Genomic DNA, 23,966 nt, shown 5'->3' on the forward strand with positions numbered 1-23,966 from the left:
TTTAAAAGGGCTCATCCCTATCTCAGCAAATCTCCAGGGCTGAGTATTTTAGGAGTTTAGGAGGCTGGTCCTTGATGACAAATGTAAATGTGTCTGCCATTGCAGGCCTGGATGCCAAGCCTTTCCAAACTGGATGGACCTTGCCAGACCTTATGCTATGCTAACATAGCCTTCAGGAGGAACCCAGGATCCTGTCCACACCACTATGTGATATTGGAAAAATTTTTGTAGGAAAAAATAGAATTGCGGAAAGTCTGACTGCAATAAACACCAACAGTTCAAATGATCCCCTCTATCAAATGGATTTGTAAAGGAGTATAAATTTTAAAAAAATGGAAAAATAGAACTTAAACAGAATTTTAAAATAGAAATTTTAGAAAATAGAATTTTTAAAAAATTGAATTCTATTAAAAATAGAAGATGTAGAATGTCAAAGCTGGGAGGCTCTTTAGAGCATAGAATATCAGAACAGAAAGGAAATTTAGAATAGAGAATATCAGTACTAGAAAGGATCTTAGAACAGAAAATGTTAGAGCTGGAAGGGACTTTAGAACAGAGAATATTGGGGGGGGGGAAGGATCTTTAAATACATAATGTTAGAGTAAAAATGGGCCTTAGAAGAGAGAATAGAGAATGTTAGAAGAGACTTAGAGATAGAGAGGCTGAGACTTCCTTCTCCCCCTTTACAGCTGATAGCACTGAGGCCCATAGGAGAAAAAAGACTTTCCCAAGATCACATGGCATCATTCCTCAATTTCCCCAACCATGCCCTCCAGACTTTGATGCAGTACTGAGTCAGTCCTGCCCCCACCCTGAGCCAGCTTGGGGTTAGTTCATTCCTTTTGTGTTAATCTTTCCTTACACAGAGATCTCCCCTTTTCCTGAATCATCTCTCCTGCTGCCCTTCTCTGATCTCTCTCCAATTATTCCATAGCTTTCTGCCAAAGAATGCACACCATTTTCCAGATGTCCAGAGGCCCATTCCTTCCAGCATTAGAAACCTTCCTTCACAGCTCATGCCTCAGGGGTGGACTTTCTCTCCATCGGGATCTTGTTACTGTTTATCTGGTACTGTTTGCAAAGCAGGCTGGAAACCATCTTCATGTGTTAATCCTCACAGTGGTTCTAATGGGATAGTGTAGGATGACTAATTCCATTGAATATGAGTTATTTGTGACCCAAAATAAGCCCAGAGAGGCTTGGCACCTTGACCAGAGCCACACAGCATATTCATTACCTAGATAAAATTGGGGCTCTGGTCACCCAGAATTTAATAGCCAGTAAGCAGCATAGTCAATCTTCTATAGCACTATAATCCACTCTTTTTCTCTTTTGTCTTTCTTTCTCAATTATTACTATTTATAATAACCATTGTTATTATAAAGCATAATAACAACTACAAGCTTCTACTTTTATAGCATTTTTAAGGTTTACAAACACTCCTCAAAACAGTTCTGGGAAGTAGATAGTACAAATGTTATCATTCCCATTTTATAGAAGAGGAAACTGAGTCTCAGACAGGTGAAGCAACTCGCCCAAGGTCATGTGGCTAGTTAATTCCAGTGCTAAAATTGCATATAGTTCTTTGACTGTACCGCCTTTTGGCTCCAATGTACTTTATGTCACTATCTTCAGTGATTCTCACCACAATTCTATGGGGAGTACTGGGATTAGAATCTCAGATTTGGAAGAGAAAAAAGGAAGAAGCCTTTCCCAACCCCTATTAATTCTAGTGCTTTCCTTGGGGCAGCTAGGTGGCGCAGTGGATAGAGCACCGGCCCTGAAGTCAAGAGGACCTGAGTTAAATCCGGCCTCAGACCAAACACTTGACACATTCTAGCTGTGTGACCTTGGGCAAGTCACTTAACCCCAATTGCCTCACCAAAAAAAAAAAAAAAACAAAAAACAAAAAACCAAAAACAAAAAAACCCCAAAAAACAAACAAACAAAAAAAACCAAATTCTAGTGCTTTCCCTCTGCTAATTATTTCCTATTTATCCTGTATATAGTTTGCTTTGTATGTATTTGTTTGCACGTTGCCTCCCCCTTTAGATTGCAAGCTCTGTGAGGGCAGAGCCTGTCTTTTGTCTCTTTTTGTATCCCTGGCACTTAGCACACTGCCTGGAGTAGGTGCTTAAGTAAATGTTTATTGACCGATCAATTGATTCAGAGTCGAGGATCTCAAAGGCCACCCAGCCTCTGTATAGGAGGTGAAACACGTAGAATGTTAGAGACAAAAGGGGCTTTATGAACTTGAACAAAAATGCTTTCTACGGCCTACCTGACAGATGGTCATCCAGGTTTTACAGGATGACCTTCAATGAAATGTGCAGAGGGACAGGGAGGTAGCACAGGGGATAAAGCACCAGCCCTGGAGTCAGAAGGACCTAAGTTCAAATTCGACTTCAGACACATAACACTCACTAGCTGTGTGACTCTGGGCAGGTCGCTTAACCCCAATTGCCACACACACACATACACACACAATGTGGAGGGTGGGAGCTTCTTATGCTGGAGTAGAAAGGATATATAGTCTGTTGTCATTGGGAGAACTTTAGAACACAGAACCAAGAATGACCAGCTGGAAGGGACTTTAGAACAGAGAATGTCATGGCTGGAAGGGACTTTAGAAAAGAAGAATGTCACAGAGAGAAAGGACCTTACCACAAAGAACAGAGTATGTCGTAGTTAAAAAGGACTTTAGAACAGAGCATGTCACAGCTGGAAGAGTCTTTAGAACAAAGAACAGAAATCTGTCAAGGTTTGAAGGGACCTTAGAACAGAGAATGTCACAGCTGGAAGGGACATTCGAGATCATCCATTCTGACCACTCCATTTTTATAAAGGAGAAAGCTGAGGACCAGGGAAAGAAAGTAAGCTGGTCAAGGTCACACAGCTTTGTATGTGTTAGAACCCTGTATTTCTGACGCAGAGTCTGGAGTTCTTTCCATTAAACCAAAGCGGTGGAATCTCACCCTCCCAGCAGTGAGAATGTGGGGAGCCACAACGTTTCTGGGCAGGAGTCATGTGCATTCTTGTTTCTCAAATCATTTAGTGAAAGGAGTGAGTCAAGCCTGAGTTCAAAGTAGCTGAAGGTGAAAGTTAAGAGCGAGGATTCTCTTGTTAGACACCCTCTAAGAATCACAATACCCAGCCCTCTTGAGATGCCTCAAGGGATGCTAATGGAAAACAGAGATAGTACAACAAAGACAGCTGGGCAAGCCTGCTCTGGCAAACACCAACTGCTTGGGACATAGGCAAATTGGAATATATCCAGAGGAGTGCCCACACTATAGGAAGATTCGGGGAGGGGGTAGGCGGGTTGAAGGTGGGTAGACATACGACTGTCATCACAAAGGAGAGAGATTAAAATTGTTCAGCTTGGCTTTAGAGGACAGAACCAGGTGCAAAGAGTAGAAATTCCATGGAGGCAGGTTTCAATTTAATAGAAGAAAGAATTTTCTACCACAGCTGTTCAACAACAGAATGAGCTATCTCAGGAGGCGATGAGCTTTCGGCTTCACTGGAAACACTTAAGCTGAGGCTGGAAGGAAGCTATTATAATGAGAATTTTTGCACGGAGAGTGAAGTTCCATAAATGACCTCCATGAGCCCTGCTACCACTAATATTCTTGGATCTTGTGTTTCTGTGATTCTAAGAATCTAAGATACTGTTATTTTCAACTCCTAGACTCTGTGGCTTTCAAAAAAGTATTAGTAACTTTTATTGTTATGTCACCTTCATTTCCAAATTTGACTTCCCTTTCACCTACCCAGAGGTTCTCATCCCTTGCAACATAAAATAAAGAAGAGAGGAAGAAAAGTGGGTCAGCAAAACTAAGCAAGAAATCAACTGAGTATGACAGATACGTAATAGTCTGCACTCAGATTCCCCCACCTCTATAAAGGGGGGCGGGCATTGTCTCACGTCTTCTTCAGGGACAAGCACGGTCCTCCAACTGTTTTATTCTAAGTTCCTATGACTGATTCTAATGTTCTCTGATTTTCAAGATTCTACGATTCAATGGAGAAGCACATGGTGCCTTGCAGTCCAGAAGACTTAGGTTTAAAGCTGCCTCTGACACATACTGACCATGGGAGCCTGGGCAAATCACTTAACCTTTCAATGCCCCCAGGGAACTCTCTAGGAAGGAAGGATAAGGAAGAGAAAAAGCATTTATTAAGCTGCTGCTGTGTGCCAGGCACCGTGCTAAGCACTTTATAATTATTATCGTAAATGATTGTCGCAACAACCTTAGGGAGACACTGTTATTACACTCATTTTACAGATTAGAAAACTGAGGCTAATGGAGAGTATGTGACTTGCCCAGTGTAACACAGCTCGTGTCTGAGGTGAGATTTGAACTCAGTTAATAATAGCTAACATTTATATAGCACTCACTCTATGCCAGGCACTACATGAAGCATTTTACAATGATTTCATTTCATCATCATGAAACCCTGGGAGGCAGGTGCTATCATGATCCTCATTTTACAGGTGAAGAAACCGAGACAGGGGTTAAGTGACTTGCCCAGGTTCATATAGCCAGTAGGGGTCTAAAGCCATATTTGAACTCAGGTCTTTCTGACTTCAGGCCCAAAACTCTATCTACTGAACCACCCACCAAACTGCTTCTGTAAGACTCCATGTTGCAAAGGTGGTTGCTGTTGTTCAGTCATTTCAGTTGTGTCTGACTTATTGTGACTCTATTTAGGGTTTTCTTGGCAAAGATGCTGGTGCCATTTCCTTCTACAGCTCATTTTACAAATGAGGAAACTGAGTCTAACAGGGTTGAGTGACTTGCCCAGGGTCACCCAGCTAGTGAGTGTCTGAGGCTGGATTTGAACTCAGGGAGAGGAATCTTCCTGACCACAGGCCCAGTGCTCCATGCACTATGGCGCCACCTAGCCGCCCAAGTGGAGGAGGTACTGCTCTGCATTGGCAGATTACGTTTCTTCACCAGGAATTTCCTACACCAATGAAATTCGAGGTCTGGAATTAAAAAAAAAAATCCATAGGCTCATAGATTTAGAGATGGAAGGGACCTTGGAAGCCTTCAAATCCAACTTCATTTTACAGATGAGGAAACTGAGACTCTGAGAGATTAAGGGTCATATTGGGGCAGCTAAGTAGAGCAGTGGATAGAGGTATGAGTCTGGAGTTAGGAAGACCTGAGTTCAAATCCGACCTCAAACACTTACTAGCTGTATGACCCTGGATAAGTCACTTAATCCTGTTTGCCTCTGTTTCCTTATCTGTAAAATGATCTGGAGAAGGAAATGGCAACCACTCCAGTATCTTTGCCAAGAAAACCCCCTAAAAGGGGTCATAAAGAATCAAAAATGACTGAAACAATTGAACAACAACAATATAAATGAGGGTCACGTAGATATGTCCATGGTCATACAGCTAGCAGCAGAGGCAGAATTGGAACCCAAGTTTTCTTGACTCAGTTCACTATGGTGTGCTTCCTCTTTCAAATCTAGCTTGAGCATTCTTCATACTGCCCTACCATGCTATGTGCTGTACAGATGATGGCGTATTGGGTGTTCAAGGAGGACTAGCACCTCTGGTGTGAGGGCTTGCTGAACCCTTTTCAGGGCTGCTCATCCATCTTTGCCGTCCACCTTCACCCAAGGCTCCAAGAAGATGTAGCACGTGTAGAGGCCGCTCGTTGGCAGACCACCTCGGCAGATGATGCCAAGGTTGGGGGTGACCGACGGGCCCCAAACCTATTGGTCGGTTAGGGAGATGTCTATGCCACTCGTGTGAAGACTTCCCCTGGTGGGATGGGAGGATGAGAACAATTTGTTCCAATGGCCATGAAGGCGGCTGAAGCAGGCACCGTGATGAGCTTAGAGCGTGGTCAGACGTTGGAGACACCGTGGTCAACTGCCGCATCCCGGGCCTTCGCCAGTCGTCTTGACTCTGGTCCTGCCGCCGGACTTGGAAGACTCAGGAAGAGAGAGTAAGGTTGAGGACTTTGTGCAACTCTGCCTCACTTACATCAAGCTCACGAACAGTCAAGACATCAGCCCTGATGGCACTGGTCCCCTTTGAAAACAAAGGACCAGCGACAACAGAGGAAATGCACGTGGGCCTGCTAATGAAGAGTCAATTACATGATCAGCCAAACAAAGAAGTGAGACGCCTGTGATTTCTCTAACAATGCTAGTCCCCCACATCCGTGGAGGTGGTCCGCGTCAGGGATGGACCAGGAAACTGAGTCGAGTTCTTTGGTGGGGGGCTTCCTGGAGGTGGTGGTCTTAAGCTGTAGGGTAAAGAAGGGGCAAGTTGAAGGAGGGAGGGCATGCTCCCTCCTGAGCACAGGCTCTTGGGGGTGATGCCCTAATTGTTGTGCAGGTGGAGACCATTGGTGATGCCTATATGGTGGCCTCGGGGCTGCCTAGGCGGAATGGCACCCGACATGCAGCTGAAATTGCCAATCTGGCACTGGACATCCTCAGCTCCGTGGGCGACTTCCGCATGAGGCATGTGCCTGAGGTGCCCGTCTGCATCCGGGCCGGCCTGCACTCAGGTAAGTGGGTGCTGGTGGTGTCGCCTATGGGCACAGGAGAGTCCAGTCCTAGGACTGTGTACCCTGAGCTGCAGGTGGGGGTGGGTGTGAGGCACAGTGGGAGCCTTCGGTGGGGGGAGAGAAAGAAGGAAGGAAACAAGCGTTTATTAAGTGCCTGCTATGTACTAAGCACCATACTAATCACTTTACAAACATTATCTCATTTGATCCTCACAACAACCTTGGAAGGCGGGTGCTGTTATTATCCCCATTTTACAGATGAGGAAACTGAGACAGAGGTCAAATGTCTTGAGTCACACAGTTAATGTCTGAGGCTGGATTTGAACTCACATCTTCCTGTTTCCCAGCCTAGGGTTCTACCCAATGTACCAAACTACCTGTGAGGTAGTTTGTATAAAGATGGTTATTCCCCTTTGACAGATGAGGGAAAAAGATGTTGAAATGCATCCCATGGGTTCTGGAGTTCAAAACCTGCCTCAGACACTTTCTAGCTATGCGTCTCTCTATAAAACACTATACCTCTACCTCGGTTTCCTCAACTGTAAAATGAGGATAATAATACCACCTACCTCCCAAGGTTGTGGCAAGGATAAAGTGAGATAATGTTTGTAAAGCATTTGCAAACCTAAAAGCACTATCTAAGTGTAGCTACTTAATTGTATTTATTTTAAAATAAGGTTCAGAAAGGTGACGTGGTCCAGGCCACCCAGCCAGGAAGGGTCAGAGTCTGGATTCTAACCTAGGTTTCCTGAGTCCATTTTCAGTGCTCCTCCCCCTCTCTTGGGTCTGTCTTTCAAACATTTAACAATTTACAGAAGAGAAAATGGTAGCCCCGCAAATTAAGGGACTTGCCCAGTATCATATATAGGAGTATATAGCTCATACTTAGTAATTATCAGATCTGAAATTTCAGCCTAATTCTTCTAACTTCAAATTCAACCCTCTTTCAATTGTATTTCAGAGGGGAAGCTATCAGGAGCACTGATGAATCCCCTCTACTGGTGAAAGTGAGAGAAAGGGTACGGGGCTGGAAATGGGGGGAGGGAGGAAGCAGCCCCGTACTGAGCATCTGATAAGGAGACCAGGTTTGGAAGGCTTGGGCTGGTCAGAATACCAAGGTGACTGTCCTTGTTTAACTTCCCAATGTCAGTGATAACTCGCTATCACCCACCGCCTGACGCAAGTACCAGCTGAACAGAAGGGAGATTCTAGCCTCATGTCTGCATTCTTCCCAGCTCCTGAGACAAGAGAGGAGAGAATAAAGATTTATATAGCACTTACTGTGTGCCAGGCACTGTGCTAAGTGCTTTTAAAAATATTATCTCACGTGATCCTCACAATAGCCCTTTGAGGTAGATGCTGTTATCTCCCCTATTTTACAGTTGAGGAAACTGAGGCACACAAACGTTAAGTGATTTATCCAGGGTCACATAGCCAATAAGTGTCTGAGGCCAGATTTGAACTCAGGTCTTCCTGACCACAGGCCCAATGCTCTATTCACTGGACCACCTAGCTGCCTCTCTTACGGGGGCAGAACAATGAGATGTAGTGGAAGACCCACTAAATTTGGAGTCAGAAGACCTGGGTTCAGATCCACACCTTGCAGTTTATCTGCTTTGTGACCTTAGGCGAGCCTTTGCCCTCTCCAGGCCTCGGTTGATCTAAGATGGTCTTTAAGGTCCTTTTTGCTTCTAACTCCTATGATCATTGGGGTGGGGTTTGGGGTTTCAGGGCCTTGTGTGGCAGGCGTTGTGGGCCTCACCATGCCTCGCTACTGCCTCTTTGGAGACACGGTAAACACTGCCTCCCGGATGGAATCTACGGGACTCCGTGAGTAATGATGCTAGTGAAGATGAGGATGATGACATGTCAATACTTCAAAACCCTCATGATTCCATCAGCATTGACATGGGTCACAGCCCCTCTATAACTTCGTAGTTTTTTTTTTCATTTTCTTTGTTTTCAAACAACCTGAGGGACCACATTGAAGTAGGGAGATAGTCCATTGGCAGGTGGCTATTTGAAGCCCTTTCTTGAGCCTGGAGCCTCTAGCAGGCCCTTGGAGAGCCCAGGACTGCAGCCACACCATGAGGAAGCATGGAAGGAGGGCTTCAGTGGAAAAAAGAGATCATGAAAATCATTCCTTATACTTACAGAAAGACAAGACAACCTCATTCTTTTTCTTAATTAAACATACTCAAGCCTAGCAGCTCTGTAGGCTGTAACAAAGCCACCCTGGTGTGTTGTTTGGTCATTTCAGTTGTGTCTGGCTCTTCATGACCCCACTTGGGGTTTTCTTGGCAGAGGTACTAGAGTGGTTTACCGCTTCCTTCTCCAGCTCATTTTACAGAGGAGGAAACTGAGGCAAAGAGGGTGAAATGACTTGCCCAGGGTCATGCAGCTAGTAAGTGTCTGGGGTCAGATTTGAGCTCACAAAGATGAATCTTCCTGACTCCAGGCCAAGCACTCTATCCACTGCACCACCCAGCTGCCCATGTCTCCTGACTCTCATTCTGGAGATTTCTCAACATCAAGAAGACGGATATGGGATTAGAATTCCTGGGTTCAAGCCGCCATCTTTTTCAGACTTGCTGCTATCTAGCCACACCTGTTTCATCTTATACTCACAGAGTTGATTTTTTTGGAGCCCAAGTGTGAGATTTTAAATTTCCCTCTATTAAATTCTACCTTATTAGATTCAGTTCATTGTTCTGACTTGTCAAGATTTTTGGCGATCCTGACTCTGTCATCCAGTGTGTTAGCTATCCTGCCTCATTTTGTCTCTTCTGCCAATGTGATAAGCACACCATCTATGCTTTTATCAGAGTCAGTGATAGAGATGTTGGACCACACACAGGTCCCTGTTATGCTCTAGTTGAAACAGGGGCTAGAAAACTGAAACTGGAGTCAGAGAGATCTGAGTTCAAAGCTGACCTTTGACACTCACTATGTGACTCTGAGTAACTCTCTTTATCTCTAACTGCTTCTGTTTCCTCATCTGTAAAATGGGGATAATAACAGCAACAACCTCCCAGGATGGTTGTGAGGACAAATTTAGATAATATAGCTAAAGTACTTTGCAAAACTTAAAGCACCATATGAAATGCTAACTGTCATTATTTTTATAGACTCTCTTCTCAGATGATATCAAACCATTAATGACTATTCTTTAAAGCAGCTCCCAAACTACCTAATTGTAGTATCATTGGTCTAGTCCAGTGGTGTCAAATTCAAGTAGAAATGGGGACCACCAAACCTGGGCATATTGACTTAGAAATCTACCTATGAACATTATCTACATTCTGCTGTATTTTTACTTATTTTGTTAAATATTTCCCAATTACGTTTTAATCTGTTTGAAGCTCTGACTGAGCCCACATCTCTTCATCTTGTCCTTAAGAATTGAAAGAAAGACTTTATCTGGTGCTTTACTGAAATCTAGGTAAATTACCTCCGCAGCATTCCCCGATCTGCTGCCAGTCTAGTAACCCTGTTTTAAAATGGAAATTTTGCTCTCAATGGAGACATAGCTTCTAATATCATTTTTGTACAAAACCTGAGTATGTCCTATAGTGACTTCTATTGTCTATGTCCGTTTTTCTACGCATATACATTTTTCCTTGAAAGTATAACTCTTTTTAGAGGCATGGCATCCATCCATCCATACATGCACGCATGCATTCTAGGGTGGTCTGTATTGCAGTCAATATGGCAAGCCTTTTTGTTTCCCAACACCATTACCCTCTGGGGGGTTGCCTGGATTGTCAGCACCTGGAGTCACTCTGCTGGCTTAGCCAGAGCAATTGAAGGAGTGTGAAGGACCTCAGCTTCCTGAGAGCAGAAAGTAAAGATACTTGAACAGGTGTTAACAGAGCTTGACTGCTCTGACAAAGCCTTCCAAAGCTCCCCCAAAGGGGACAATCATGTTTCTGTATGCAATAGTATACAAGATAGTCTACTCCCACTCAACAGACACTCCACTGGTTTTAACCTGTCAGTTGACCTACAGAATTGGGATTCTCTGGACTCCATGTTAGGTAATCATATCTCTCCTAAGGGGCTGAGATAAGAGCAAACAAAGATTCAGAGGCAGAAAAACTGAATTAAAATCCTGGCTCTGCTATAGATTGGCTGTGTGACCTTGGGAAAGTAATTTACTCTTGCTTGGGCCTCAGTCTCCTTCCCTGTAAAATGAAGAGATCGAATTAGATGAACGCTAATGTTCCTTCTGTCCCTAAGCAATATAGTATTATAAATATGGTAGAGATCTGGGCCTGCCTCTTCTCCCAGACACCTTGTTGTGGAGACTTGGTGCACTAGGGTGTCTGTCTACTGCCTGGCAGACGTTACCCAACGTCTTCCACGTACCTTTGGTTTTGGGATTGTTTTAATGATCTCAAATAGACTTCCTATGAAGAAGCCAGGAGGTAACCATGCCAAGTCGGGTCTTTATCTTTCCTCAGAAGAATCAGAGGCAGATGTATCAGAGAAGATGTAGCCATGAGAGCCCAAAAGGAGTCAGCATCAGCAACAGGGTGATTCTGACAGCTAATAGAACAATTGATCCCATAATGTTTGAGCTTTGTATGCACAATTTAATTTGATTTTCACATCAGCCCCAAGAAGGAGGAAGCACAATGATTATTCCCCCCATTTTTTGGAGTGTAGTGTCATAGATTTAAATCTGAAAGGGCCCTCAGGGGTCAGCTAGTTCAATCCTCTCATTTATAGGTGAGAAAGTTGAGGAGTGGAGAGAGGTAAAGTGATTTGGCCAAGGTTACAGTAAATTGAATAGTTCTGATCAGAATCCAGATCCCATAATATCAAATCCGCTGCCCCATAAGGTAAGACTCAACATCACACAGGAAAGTGAAATCAGGTCCTCTGATCTCAAGTTCAAGGCTCTCTCCACCGCCCCACAATTTTGTCAATATAGAGGAACCCGTTGTGAAAGTAAAGCTCATCCGTGTCTTGACTCTTCTTTGTCTTATTGTATCAGCTTACAGGATCCATGTCAACCGAAGTACTGTCCAGACTTTGGTCAGCCTGAATGAAGGCTACAAAATTGAAGTCAGAGGCCAGACTGAACTGAAGGTAAAGAGAATTCTTCCAGGGGGATGCTAGAGACAGATACACTGGCTCATAAGAACCAGGCCAACTGTTAAATTTCTTATGTGAGCATTTACACCTTGAAAATTGGTACATGTTGCAAATAAGGACCTGATTTCTTTTATTTTTTAAATTTTATTATTTTTTTTGGTCATTTTTGAGTTCCAAGCTATTTCCTTCCCAATTCCATCAGAGAAGGCCAACATTTGACATAGATATATATGTGAAACCATATAATACATACTTCCATATATCAATTCAGTTGTTTCAGTCATGTCTGACTGTTCATGACCCCATTTGGAATTTTCTTGGCAAAGGTACTGGAATGGTTTGCCCTTTCCTTCTCCAGTTCATTTTACAAATGAGGAAACTGAGGCCAACAGAGTTAAGTGACTTACCCGGGGTCCCACAGTTAATAAGTGTCTGAGGCTGGATTTGAACTCAGGGGGAGTTTTCCAGACTCCAAACCCAGCACTCTATCCACTGAGCCACCAGGCTGTCCATATCATAACATAGTATGTAATAATATATTACATAATTAAAGCTAAGATCCCTGTTCCCTTTCATACCCCATTTATCTCACTGTGTAATTTCTCTATATCAGTCACAGACATACCCACAAACTGGCAGTCATCAATCCCAATCTGTCCATGAAACTGGGAAATATGCATCCTTCATCCACTTGGCTTTCCTGTGTGAATTATGAGGCTGATTTTTTGAATGGCCAGGGGCTTCCTTGTGGAGATCTCTAACATTTTAGGGCTCAATGCGGTTAGCACAATATTATTCCTGGAGGTTAGGCGCTCCTGGAGGGTGTCACAGATTCATTGACACTAACCTGATCATATTTATTACAAAGGGCCAAGTACTGAGGAGTCTCTATTTTTTTTTAATGATTGGTGAATGGAGTTTTCACACTAACAAAACTTCAGATGCTTGATATGTATGTGGGCCCCTCTCATAAAAATTTTGCCAAAATGGGAAAAGTTGGCCAGAAACGGTATGTGTGTGGGGGGTACGGTATCTGAGACTATGATTCTAAAAATCTAAATTCGATGATTCTAAATTCTCAAATAAATCTCAAATTTCAATAGGTGATGAGAGATACGTTTGTTTGTTTTGATTTTATTGATAACATTAAGGGGTTTTCCATTTTCTTCCAGGGCAAAGGTATAGAAGAAACCTATTGGCTGGTCGGGAAAGCAGGCTTCCCAAAAGAACTCCCTAAGCCCATGGATATCAAACCAGGGTGAGCATAAGAGACTTAGCCAGGCAGAGTATGGGAGGGAGGGGGCTGGGGGGGCTGGTAAATTCTTACAAGACTCAAATGGCTGTGGGCAGCAGAGCATAGCTCTGCCACTTATCCCTAGAATGTCCTTTATCAACCTCTTCATCTACTGAATTTCCACCCATTTCCTCCAGGAAAGCTGCCATGATCCCACTCTCTGCCCCCAGTGTTGCTCACAGGGGCCCACATAGTAGAAGATTGCTTAATAAATGTTTCTTGATTTTTAATTGCAGAGATAAACCTTGACCTCAGGGAGCTCACAAACCAGTAGGAGCAAGGAGTAATCCACCATAGATTATAGTCTGAGGCAAAGGAAATAAAAGTCATTCAGTGGAGGGAGAGAGGTCACTGTGGGCTATGGTGGTAAAGGAAGGCTTCTCAGAGGAGGTGGCATTTGAGCTAGACCTGGACAGATGAATGAGATTTGGAGAGGAGGTTGTCTTGTAGAATCTTCCAGAGCCAAGAACCTCAAGGCTGCCTTAGAAAACTTAGCCTTAGTTTAAGCAGAAGAGCAGTGGGGTAATGAAAAACAAAATTTCGGGGTCCAGGGGACCTTGTGTTGGTCTCAAAATAACCTTTTCTTCTTCTCCCCAATTCATGAAGGCTCCAGGACCAGGTTGGGAGAATTTGGTAAAGGCCAGAACTGAACATTCTGAATAAGGCCTGGGGAGGAGAATGGGGGAAAGGGGGAGGGAAAGATTTGATCTATACGTGAGCCAGTTGAGCTTAACAGAAAGAATAAAGGCTATGTTCCAGCCCCAGACCAAGCCCTGACTCTAGCCTTATACTGAAGGCAGATCTTAGGACATAGATTGAGTCAATCTGGGCCCCAGGATGACCTCAGGAGCCAGATAGCCTTGATGGTTTTTGGACAAAAGGCAGGATATTGTTGACGGTGGAGAAAGTATAAATGGCTTTATGTCAGTCATCCTGACTCCTGGGTCAGTCCTCCTAATGGGGAATAGATATCTACCGTATCTGTAGGCCAGGGTTTCTTTACCCTTTTTATGTCATGGATCCCTTTGGTGAAACCCAAAGAGGAGATTCTACTTCTCAGAATAGTATTTTTAAATAATTGAAGGAAATGCTAAACTTTGGTTTTAGTTGTTGTTCAGTCATTTTTCAGTCATGTCTGACTCTCCATGACCCCATTTGGGGTTTTCTTGGCAAAGGTACTGGAGTGGTTTGCCATTTTCTTCTCCGGCTCTTTTTACAGATGAGGAAACTGAGGCAAACTGAGTGAAGTGACTTGCCCAAGGTCACGTAGCTAGTAAGTGTCTGAGGCCAAATTTGAACTCAGGAAGATGAGTCTTCTTGACTCCAGGCCCAGCGCTCTACCCACTGTGCCATCTAGTTGCCCCTAAAAACTTCATTTAGGGACTAATGAAAATAAAGATGCCATTTTTTTCCATCCAGGTTCACAGATTCCCTGAAATCCATGGACCCCGTTAAAGAACCCTTACCAGGGAAGGATATTTAAACTCTTACCCTCTGTAGTCACACCATTTATTGTACCATGTTAATGTGTCATTGAGAGGTAGAGCAGTGGACAGAAAGCTGGTCTTGGAGTTAGTAAGACACGAATTGAGAGTCCTGACTCCAACACACACTGGGTGTGTGACCCTGGACAAATCACTTAGGCCGCTCTCTAAGAATTTAAGTTGCAGAGTATGTGACAATCTGCATTGGTGGAGGGGGAGCTCCTCACTGGAAGTTTCCTACATCGATGAGATTGAGGTGTGGACCAGGGGAGGAAAAAGGCAGAAAGTGTAGAGAGGCTTAGTTGGGGTGAGGGAGAGAAAAGGGCAGGAATGACAGACTCCTAAAAGTTCTGGCCTGTGCCCAGCTTTTTCCTGTTGGGCTGCACCCCCAGGGCCTCCCATTCATCACCAGGGCTTAAGCAAAAGGATATAGGGATGGGAAACCAAATGGACAGATTAATGATGGGAGGGCAGAACACCCTGTTCCCCACCTCCCTGACCCCAGACAGGGCTGGACCTCCTATGAAAAGGCCCAATTGTTTTCTCTGGGCAGAGGAAACTTACATCAGTCTGTACTTCCGCCCCGTGGATGCTGATGAGGGGTGCCAAGGCTATAGGGCCTTGGGTGGGGGGTGCGGTGGGGAGGGCACTTCCTGCTGACAGAGCAGTCTGGGCAGCATGCTCCACAGGCCTAGATGCTTGAAGGCCATCCTCCAATGGCTGGGGGAGGGGGGTGGTTCCCTATCTCTTTGCTGTACCATTTTGTCTCCAGGTGCAACTCACTCTACTTAGGTTCTTTGAGAAAAATTACTCCCAGAATTGCAGAATGTTATATCTGGGAAGAATATGAAAACAGGGAAGACTAACATACAGATTTATAGCCAGAAGGGATCCTGGAGACCATGAGGTCCAGCACTCTCATTTTACAGAGTAGGAAACTGAGGCCCCCAACAAGCCATGACTTGTCAGGATGATACAGCTAGTGGGAAGTAAAGCTGAGATTCAAACCCAGACCCTCTGACTCCCAATCTACCTTTCTTTCCATTCTGGCAGCTTGCCTGGGTGGCACAGCAGCTGAGGCACTGGACTTAGTGTCAGAAAGACCTGGTTTCCCACTCTCCTTCAGACACTTGCTCTGTGACCTTGCACAGGTCATCTAACCTCTTTGTGCCTCAATTCCCTCGCCTATAAAATTAAACAACAAGCATTTAAAGTGAGGATAATAATAGCACCTACCTCCCAGGATTGTTGGAATGGTCAATGAGGTAATATTTGTAAAACACCTTGCAAATGTTAAAGTGAGTCTTCTCCTCTCTGGTTACAGTCAGTCTGCTCTATGCATGTATCTTGGATGTACCTAATTATTTACCTGTTGTCTCCTCCATTTGAATGTAAGGTCCTTGAGGGCAGGGACTGTTTTTGCCTTTCTTTGTATCCCAAGCACTTAGCACAGGGTCAGGCACATAGCTAAGTGCTAAATCAATGCTTGTTGACTGGTTAATTGGTTGATAGATCATCTCTAAGGTGCAATGCCACTTTAAACACCATGATCCTCTGAGTTTGTGCAAGAGGCTATGTGAATATATACTAGTCTGAGTATGAATGTTTGTATAAATGTGTCTGAGTATGTGAATCAGTGTGATTATATATTAATGTTGATTATTATTAATATTAGTTATTATTATTATTATGGGCAGGTAGATGGTACACTAGATAGAGCATCAGGCCTGGAGTCAAGAAGACCTAAGTTCAAATCTGGTCTCAGACACTTATTAGCTGTGTGACCCTGGGCAAGTCACTTAACCCTGTTTGCCTCAGTTTCTTCATCTGTAAAATGAGCTGGAGATGGAAATGGCAAACCACTCCAGTATCTATCTCTGCCAAGAAAACCCCAAATGGGGTCATGAAAAGTTGGACATGAGTGAAACGACTCAACAACAACAAAATTATTATTCCACATACTTGTATAAGCATCCACACTCACTCATTTCCGTACATTCATTCACACTCAGAGACATCTGTTAGCCACCCATTCACATCTGCGCGCACTTTGACAAATGATTTCATTTACACAGGCTCACACAGACCCTCACCTCTAAAAGACAGTCTTATTTATACATGTTTATACTTAACATTCAATTCACACGTTCACGTTCACTCCTATACATTTTCACTCATGCTCAAACACAAATACTGATTCACACACACACACACACCACGCACTGAGTAAGGGTTGTCTGAGGTCAGGGAACTCAGGGTTTATCTTTGTCTCCCCTACAGTTCCAGCCTGGACACATGGGGGGTCTCAATTAATCCCTGTTGTTTGATTGCTATGCATGTGGTAGCTAGAGTCTGGCTCGTACCCAGAGGTAGCCAGGGTATTATTGAAGGAGCTTAGTGGCGCAATGGGTACAGGGCTGGACCTGAGTTCAAATGCTGCCTCAGATGATTTCTAGCTGGATGACTGAGCAAATCACTTAAACTTCTCTCTGCCTCAGTTTCCTCATCTGTAAAATGGGAAAAATAACGCCTTCCTCATAGGGTTGTTGTCAAGTGAGATAACCTATGTAAAGCATTTACCCAATCTTAAGACAATACATAATACATAACTATTTTTTAATTTAAAAAGTTTTTATTTTTTATTTATATTTAGTTTTTCTCAATTACATGTAAACAAAATTGCTTAACATTTATTTTTTAAAAATTTAAAAATTCCAAATTCTCACCCTCCTGCCTTCCCCTCTTCTCTCCTTGAGAAGCCAGACAGTTTGATGTAGATTTACTATAAGTACTGTTATAGCTATTACCTTTTATAAATTTGAGAAGGGCCTTTACATTCTCTGGCTTCACCATATGCAAAATGAGGGGGCTGAACAATTTGATCTCTATTTTTTTTTTTTTTATGACTGGGTCTCCCCATCTGGCCCAGGCTGAAAAGTAGGAGCTATTCATGGGCCTTGATCACTAGGGAAGTCCGACCTGCTTCATTTCTTCCCTGGCTTTTTCGCCCCCTCCTTAGGCAACCTAGTGCCCCTTCCCCCCAACCCCACTCCCTGTTTCATTCCCAGAGGCTCACCACGTTGCTGCAGACGCCTGTCAGCATAACCCACTGAAGCTCAGAATTCCCGAGCTCGAGGATACACCAGCCTCAACTTAACTGACGCCAGAGATTACAGGCATGCAGTATTGATCACTAAGGTCCCTTCCAGTCCGGGATCTTTGCTCCTATGATAGCAGGAAAGGCATTGATGTGTGAGCGAGTGGGTGGTGGTAAGGACTAACTCTTCATTATTTGGGTAGCAGGGAGTGCTCTGAAGGCTTGGTTAGTCTGATTGATTTTGGGGGTAGCATTAGAATGCTTGGGGGAAAGTCGAGGCTGGGAGGCTCAGGTCTGGGCACGCACTGCTTTTGTTGAGTTTCCTTCTCTCACGTTTTCCATTCTCATTGTGGTGTCCCAGGCACGGTCACAGGACCTGTAGAGACAGGCCCAACCTGCTAGTTGGTTCCAGCTGCCACTGAACCACCTTTCCTTCTATGTGCCCACTTCCTCCCCATTCACACACATACCCATGTGATATGATTTATGATATAAAGTACAGTCTATAATAAGTAAGCATCAGCTCCCATCTCTCTACGACTATAGAGTTAACAATGCCCTTTCCTTTACAACACTTCTGTGATGTAGGTAGTACAAACATGATTTTACAGGTGAGGAAACTGAGGCTTTGAGAAAGGAAGGGTCTTACCACAGGTCACAGAGCTAGCACCACCTATCAGAAATAGACACAACGAGTGTGCTGGCAGCTCCTGTCACAAAGGTGGTGTAGCTATCAAGGCAGGGATGGCACTGGGGATTACTAATCTTGGGTACTTAATAACAGGTTTTTCCCTCCTAGATTTGGAACACAAGTAGAGGCCCCTTGGACCTAGCCTTAAGATTAGAGAAAATCAGACTCAGGGGCTTTCCTACCCCTTTGTTGTTGTTCAGTTGTTTTTCAGTTGTGTCTGACTTTGTTTGGGGTTTTCTTTACAAAGATGCTGGAATGGTTGACCATTCCCTACCCCTGGCCCCATTCAGTTAGGACCAGGCACATAGGAGTAACTAATGACTTCTCAATCAGTGAAAGGATATTTTTTCTACATACTTGGTTTCAGGATCTCCCAATCTCTCACCTCAATACATCCTAGAGTAGGGGAATGGTCATAGGTAGCTAGGTTGTGAGGGGGACAGAACGCTGGATCTGAAGTCAGGAAGACCTAAGTTCAAATCCAATATCAGACACTTACTAACTGTATGACCCTGGATAAGTCACTTAGCTGCTGTCTGCCTCAGTTTCCTCATCTGTAAAGTGAAGATAATAATAGCATCTCCCTTCCAGTGCTATTATGATTATAAAATGAAATGATGTTTGTAAAGCGCTTTGCAAACCTTAGAGTGCTATAGATATACTAGCTATTATAATTATTTAAACTGGTATTGTTATAGAAAGGGAGCCAGATTTGGAGTTAATAGACCCTAACGCATGCTGCTAGGGAAATCAGCAAGGTCCAAGGGGGTGACCCACTTCAGAAAAGAGTATATGATACAAGTTGTGATCAGGGACAGTAAATCAGAGACCCTTCCGTGTCAAGTCAGAGGTCACCAGAATCACAAATCTAACAGGAGAGATGGGAGGTAGGAAATTGAGTTCATTCCAGTGACCATGAAGCTGGGGAGTCAGCAGGGAGCTCTCAGGTCTAGTGCACTACAGAGAGGATCGTGTTCTGTGCCGGGGGGAGCGAGTTTGTCTCACATGACTTCCCCACCCAAGATATAGTGCTCTTGTGCTGCTGTGACGTGCTCCCCACGCCCCTGCTCACTCCCATGCATCAATCCAGCCACGGGCCCAGACACCACCTTCCCCAAGAGGCTGATGATGACATCTGGAAAATGCATTCGACTCCTTGGGTGGAAGGTGATCAGGACAGGGCTGTCAGAGGTGGGAGTTGGGGAGTTCTGATGCGTTTGCCAGATCGCTTTGAACTCCCATCGAGGACTGATCTCTTTGGCATTGTCTCTTGTGTGAATCAATCAATAACTTCTCTCCAGCTTTCTTACTCTTTGCCTGGGACATTTTGATGTCTTAATAACTCAAAGGTCAGTGGTTGCATTCATTCATTTGACAGGCATTTACTGTGTACATACTACATACCAGGCATTTTGACATAGTGGATTGAGACTCAGCTAGAAAAAGCTGGGTCCAAGGTCTGTCCCCACCTGGTACCTTTACCACCCAGATCCAGAAAGCTTTGTGAGAGCCTTTCTTCTTGGAGGTTACTGATTTCCAGCTTTGTATGGAAGCATCTTAGGTTAACCTCCTGAGCAGTGAACGTTGTAGCAGGTTCCTCACTTTTATATGTGGACATTGCCATTGCAAGCTATATTAAGGTAGCTCATTCATTAGGTCTGATGTGGAAGACGTTGACCTATGATATCCTTCTGCATGCATGGTACCATCTGAATATCTACTGGCAGGAACCCTAGAACACAGAATGTTAGTGCAGGGAGGGACCTAGAACATGTAATGTCAGAGATGGAAGGGGCCTTAGAACAAAGAATGCCAGAGCTGGAAGGGAACCAGAATGTCAGATCTGGGAAGGGGAGCTTAGAACACAATGCTAGAGCTGGGAGGGACCTTAGAACACAGAATGTTAGAATTGGTTGGAACCAGAAAGCAGAATGGGAAGAGACCTTAGCAAATAGGATGTTAGGAATGAAAGGGACTAAAGAACATAGATTATAACATACAGAAGGGTCTTGTAAGAGCATTTAGTTCAATTCCTTTCATTTGATAGATAGGGAAATTGAGGCACAGCAAGGAGGCTTGATATGTCTAACATTATATAGCTAGTTAGTGGCCAAGTCAGAATCGGAACCTAGGTCTCCTGATACATGGGCCAGTGTTCTGTTCATTATTCCGTGCTTATAACAGCCCCTATTCTACAGTTCTTTATTGTTTTTTAAAAAAAGCACTTTATTACACATGTTCTCATCTGATTCCATAATTGTCCCTGAGGCCAGGTAAGTGGCATTAGCCCCATGGGGCAGATGAAGACCCTGAGATTCAGAGAGATGAAGTCCAAGGGCACAACAGAGCATCAGAGCCAGAGCTAGGAACCAGGACTCCGATATTATCACACAGAGTACTCCTGGCTCCTCTTTGCCAAAGTTGCTTCCTCCTCTCATGCTGACCTGCCTGCCCCTCAGATGTTTGTCTTCTTTCCCAGAGATGCCTGGCAGGAAATGGTGAATCAAGAAATCAAGGCTTCCTTCAGAAAGGCCAACCGAAGTGATGGCAGACCCAGGAGCTCCAAAAAGGCAGAACCAGGCCCTAGAGGAGAAGATGCAGGCATGGGACATGGCATGTGGCCCAATCTTGGGGAGCAGCTTCTATGAACCTGACCTCACCTCTTCCACAGCTCCCGGGCCCGATTAATTATCCGTTTTATTGCTCACTTGATAGGAAACAGACAGCTCGTTAGCAGGTGCACTGCCCTGAGGCTAATTGGGTAGATCTTTTTTTAAAAATTATTATTATTATTATTAGCTGAGTCCTCAAAGGGATTATCATTATAATATTAACAATTCCTACATCTACAGGACTTGGTTTAAAAAGCCTTCTCCCATATCAACCCTGGCAAGGAGGTAGTGTAAGGATCATTATTTCTACTTTCCAGATTAGGAGACCGAGGCTCAGAGAGAGGAGCCCAAGGTCACACAGCTAGTAAATGTTCGAGCCAGGACTGGCCCCCAGGTCTTTGGGTGCTAAGTCCAGTTCTCTTTTCAAAAACCAAAAAGCATCCAAGGCCATTTGCAGATGGCCCAGAGCACTGACCCTAGTACTAACTAGCACTCTCGGCTTTGACTACTACAGATTCCTTTGCTACAGAGCTTCCAGGTAACGAAGACGCTACAATCCAGAGGTTGGGGGGCTTGCTCTAACCACACCTATCAGGTTTCTTTCCAGGGACTGTTGGGTCCTGATGCTAGAGCATCAGTGAAGTCAGTTTTCTTTTTTGAATCAACCTGCCTAGAGACATAGAGATGGACTGATTGACTCCTCACCTGTGTATCTCAAATAACTCTTCCTTTCTCTATGTTGCCAGAGTTTCCCTTAAATCCCTCTACAATCCAGCACCAATTATGTGCCTATGCTGCTTACCTTGCCTAGGGGGCACCATCCAAAGGCCTGCCAGTCTAGGCTCTCCATAATCTGGCTTCAGTCTGACTTTACACTGCTGAGAATTTAGCACTCCCTACTTTCCTGCCACATACCTTTGCTTCCACTGTTCTCTCTGCCTGGAATGCCTTTCCACAAAATGCTATCTGTTGAAATACTCTCTACCCTTCAAGTCTTGGTGCAATTATAGGGTGTTCCAAAAGTCTTGGAGTCATTTCCCCTAAGACTTTTGGGACACCTTGCACTATCTTCTCCATGAAGTCTTCATTGATATTCTTCAGCTGGGAGTGATCTCTTCCTGTTGTATCAAGTCCCACCCCTGTCCCCAGCCCTGTGACAATATCTCTCTTTCTCTCCTTATGCCTGTATGTGTCCATTTCTTTTTTTTTTTGTAAAATGAAGTATTTTGTTATTCATTTACCTTAAAATTTAATATGCCTCTATTCACAACTGTGAGCTTTGGTCAATTACCATGTCTTATTTAATCTTTGTAGCTCTTTCAGCAAAGAGCACAGAGATCTTGTAAGTGTATAATAAGGGTTTGCTGACTGGGTGGAAAGAAGGAAGGAAGGAAGGAAGAAAGAAGGAGGAAGGAGGGAGAGAGGAAGGAATGAAAAAAGGAGGAAGGAACGAGGGAGGGAGGTAAGAAGGAAGGAAGGGCAGGAGGGAGGAAAGAAGAAAAAAGGGGGAAGGAGGGAGGGAAGGAAGGAAGCAAGGAAGGAAGGAAGGAAAGAAGGACAGGAGGGAGGGAGGAGAAGAGAGAAGAGAGAAGGAAGGAAACATGGAAGGATAAATTCTCATGTGCTATAGGAGCATAGGGCTCCCAAAACACCATAGGCTGTGTGCTTGCTGAGCTTTTAGCCATCTGAGGAGGGCAGTGGACATAGAGTTATCATGATATAGAAAAAAGGGCTCAGCCTTTACTTAGCTATGTGACATATGTGAGTTGTCCCTGTTTGCTCTTCTGTATAATCAGGAGCTAACTCTAGACGGACTCTGAGGGCCTTCCAGGTTTAATATTCTATTCACCTTCTTGAAATCACCTGCAGCCAATGCCTTCACCTCCTTTCTCTCTCATCCCTCTCAGTATGACTTTTGCCTCAACCATTCTACTCAAGTTTCCTTCTCTAAGAGATAAATCCAATAGGCTTTTTTTTTGGCATGGAAAATTAGAATGGCCTTCTCAAAGGCCTTACCACTTCCACTCTGCCCTTCAACCCCAACCTATTCTTTTCCAACTCAAATTTATCTTACACAGAACTAGTCGTATCACTCTTCTGCTCAAAATCATTCAGCGGCTTCCTATTACCTTTCAAGTAAAGTTCAGACTCCTCTACCTAGCACTTGATGCCCTCCCCAAGCTGGTGACCACCAGCATTAATTCATACTTTAGTCCTTTATTATCATCTACACTCCAGACAAACTGGTCCACTTCATCTCCCACCTCTGTGACTTTGCTTCAGGTGTTCCATATCTTCATTAGGCCCTCCCTGCCCTTCTTTGCCTGTTAAATTTTTACCCAAATTTTTACTTTAAAGCACAACTGAAATATCTCCTCTTCCAAGAAGCTTCCCTGACAACCAACTAATCAGACCAGTGTCCCTCAAACCTTCATTCAGCTCTTGAACTCATTTCTCAAGTAATACTATGGATTATCATTTTCTGCATCTGTGGTTTATCTCCCTATTAGATTGTCAACTCCTAGAGGGCAAGGATCATGTCTTCATTTATGTTTCACCACAACTTGTAGCACCAAGCACACAACTCTGTAAAAAGAAGGCACTTAATAAATGTTCAGTGAATTGAATGCACCGGAGTGGTCATGTCTGTTGAGAGTTTGGGGGGAGAATGGGATGTTTAAGCCAACCTTGACAATGAACTTCCCAGTAGTGCCCCCTTCTCTGCCCCTGTGCCCAGGATTATGCTGGTAAATGTTTAACAAAGTTAAACAAATGTTTAACTTTTCAAAAAAAAAACCCTATACATAAGACACACTTTTCAGTTAAGTGCATTATTCACAGTTTTCTCCATTGCTTTATTAAGTCTAGACTCTAGATAGTCAACAAAAAATAAATCAACCCCTTATTTGTAGCATTTGCTGATTTCTGGCACCTGGAGCTGATGGGATGCTCACTACTGGGCCCACTTTGTTTCCTGTTCAATGACAGAAGGAAGCGTGAGCAGGAGAGAAAAAATATCTGAGCATCCTTTCAACCAAAGCACCCGGGGCTCATTTATCTTCTCCTGCCATGGCCATATTGTGTCCTATGTCCAATTATAAATAAAGAAAATCCAAATTTGTGTCCGGTGTGATCAAAGCTGGTGTGCT

General features: G+C 44.0%; 1 protein-coding gene across 1 annotated transcript in view; it reads left to right on the forward strand.

Annotated features, from left to right (window-relative positions):
• Positions 1-20,853, forward strand: part of GUCY2F (guanylate cyclase 2F, retinal) — a 55,492-nt gene extending 34,639 nt beyond the window's left edge. Inside the window, exons 14-18 of the mRNA XM_027848088.1 lie at positions 6,365-6,539; positions 8,271-8,369; positions 11,539-11,633; positions 12,812-12,897; positions 20,685-20,853. Coding sequence (XP_027703889.1) covers positions 6,365-6,539; positions 8,271-8,369; positions 11,539-11,633; positions 12,812-12,897; positions 20,685-20,853 — 624 coding nt within the window. The remainder of the gene's footprint in view (positions 1-6,364; positions 6,540-8,270; positions 8,370-11,538; positions 11,634-12,811; positions 12,898-20,684) is intronic.
• The last annotated feature ends 3,113 nt before the right edge of the window (positions 20,854-23,966 follow it).

Source organism: Vombatus ursinus, unplaced genomic scaffold, assembly GCF_900497805.2.
Source record: "Vombatus ursinus unplaced genomic scaffold, bare-nosed wombat genome assembly UNPS02005659.1, whole genome shotgun sequence".
Taxonomy (NCBI): domain Eukaryota; kingdom Metazoa; phylum Chordata; class Mammalia; order Diprotodontia; family Vombatidae; genus Vombatus; species Vombatus ursinus.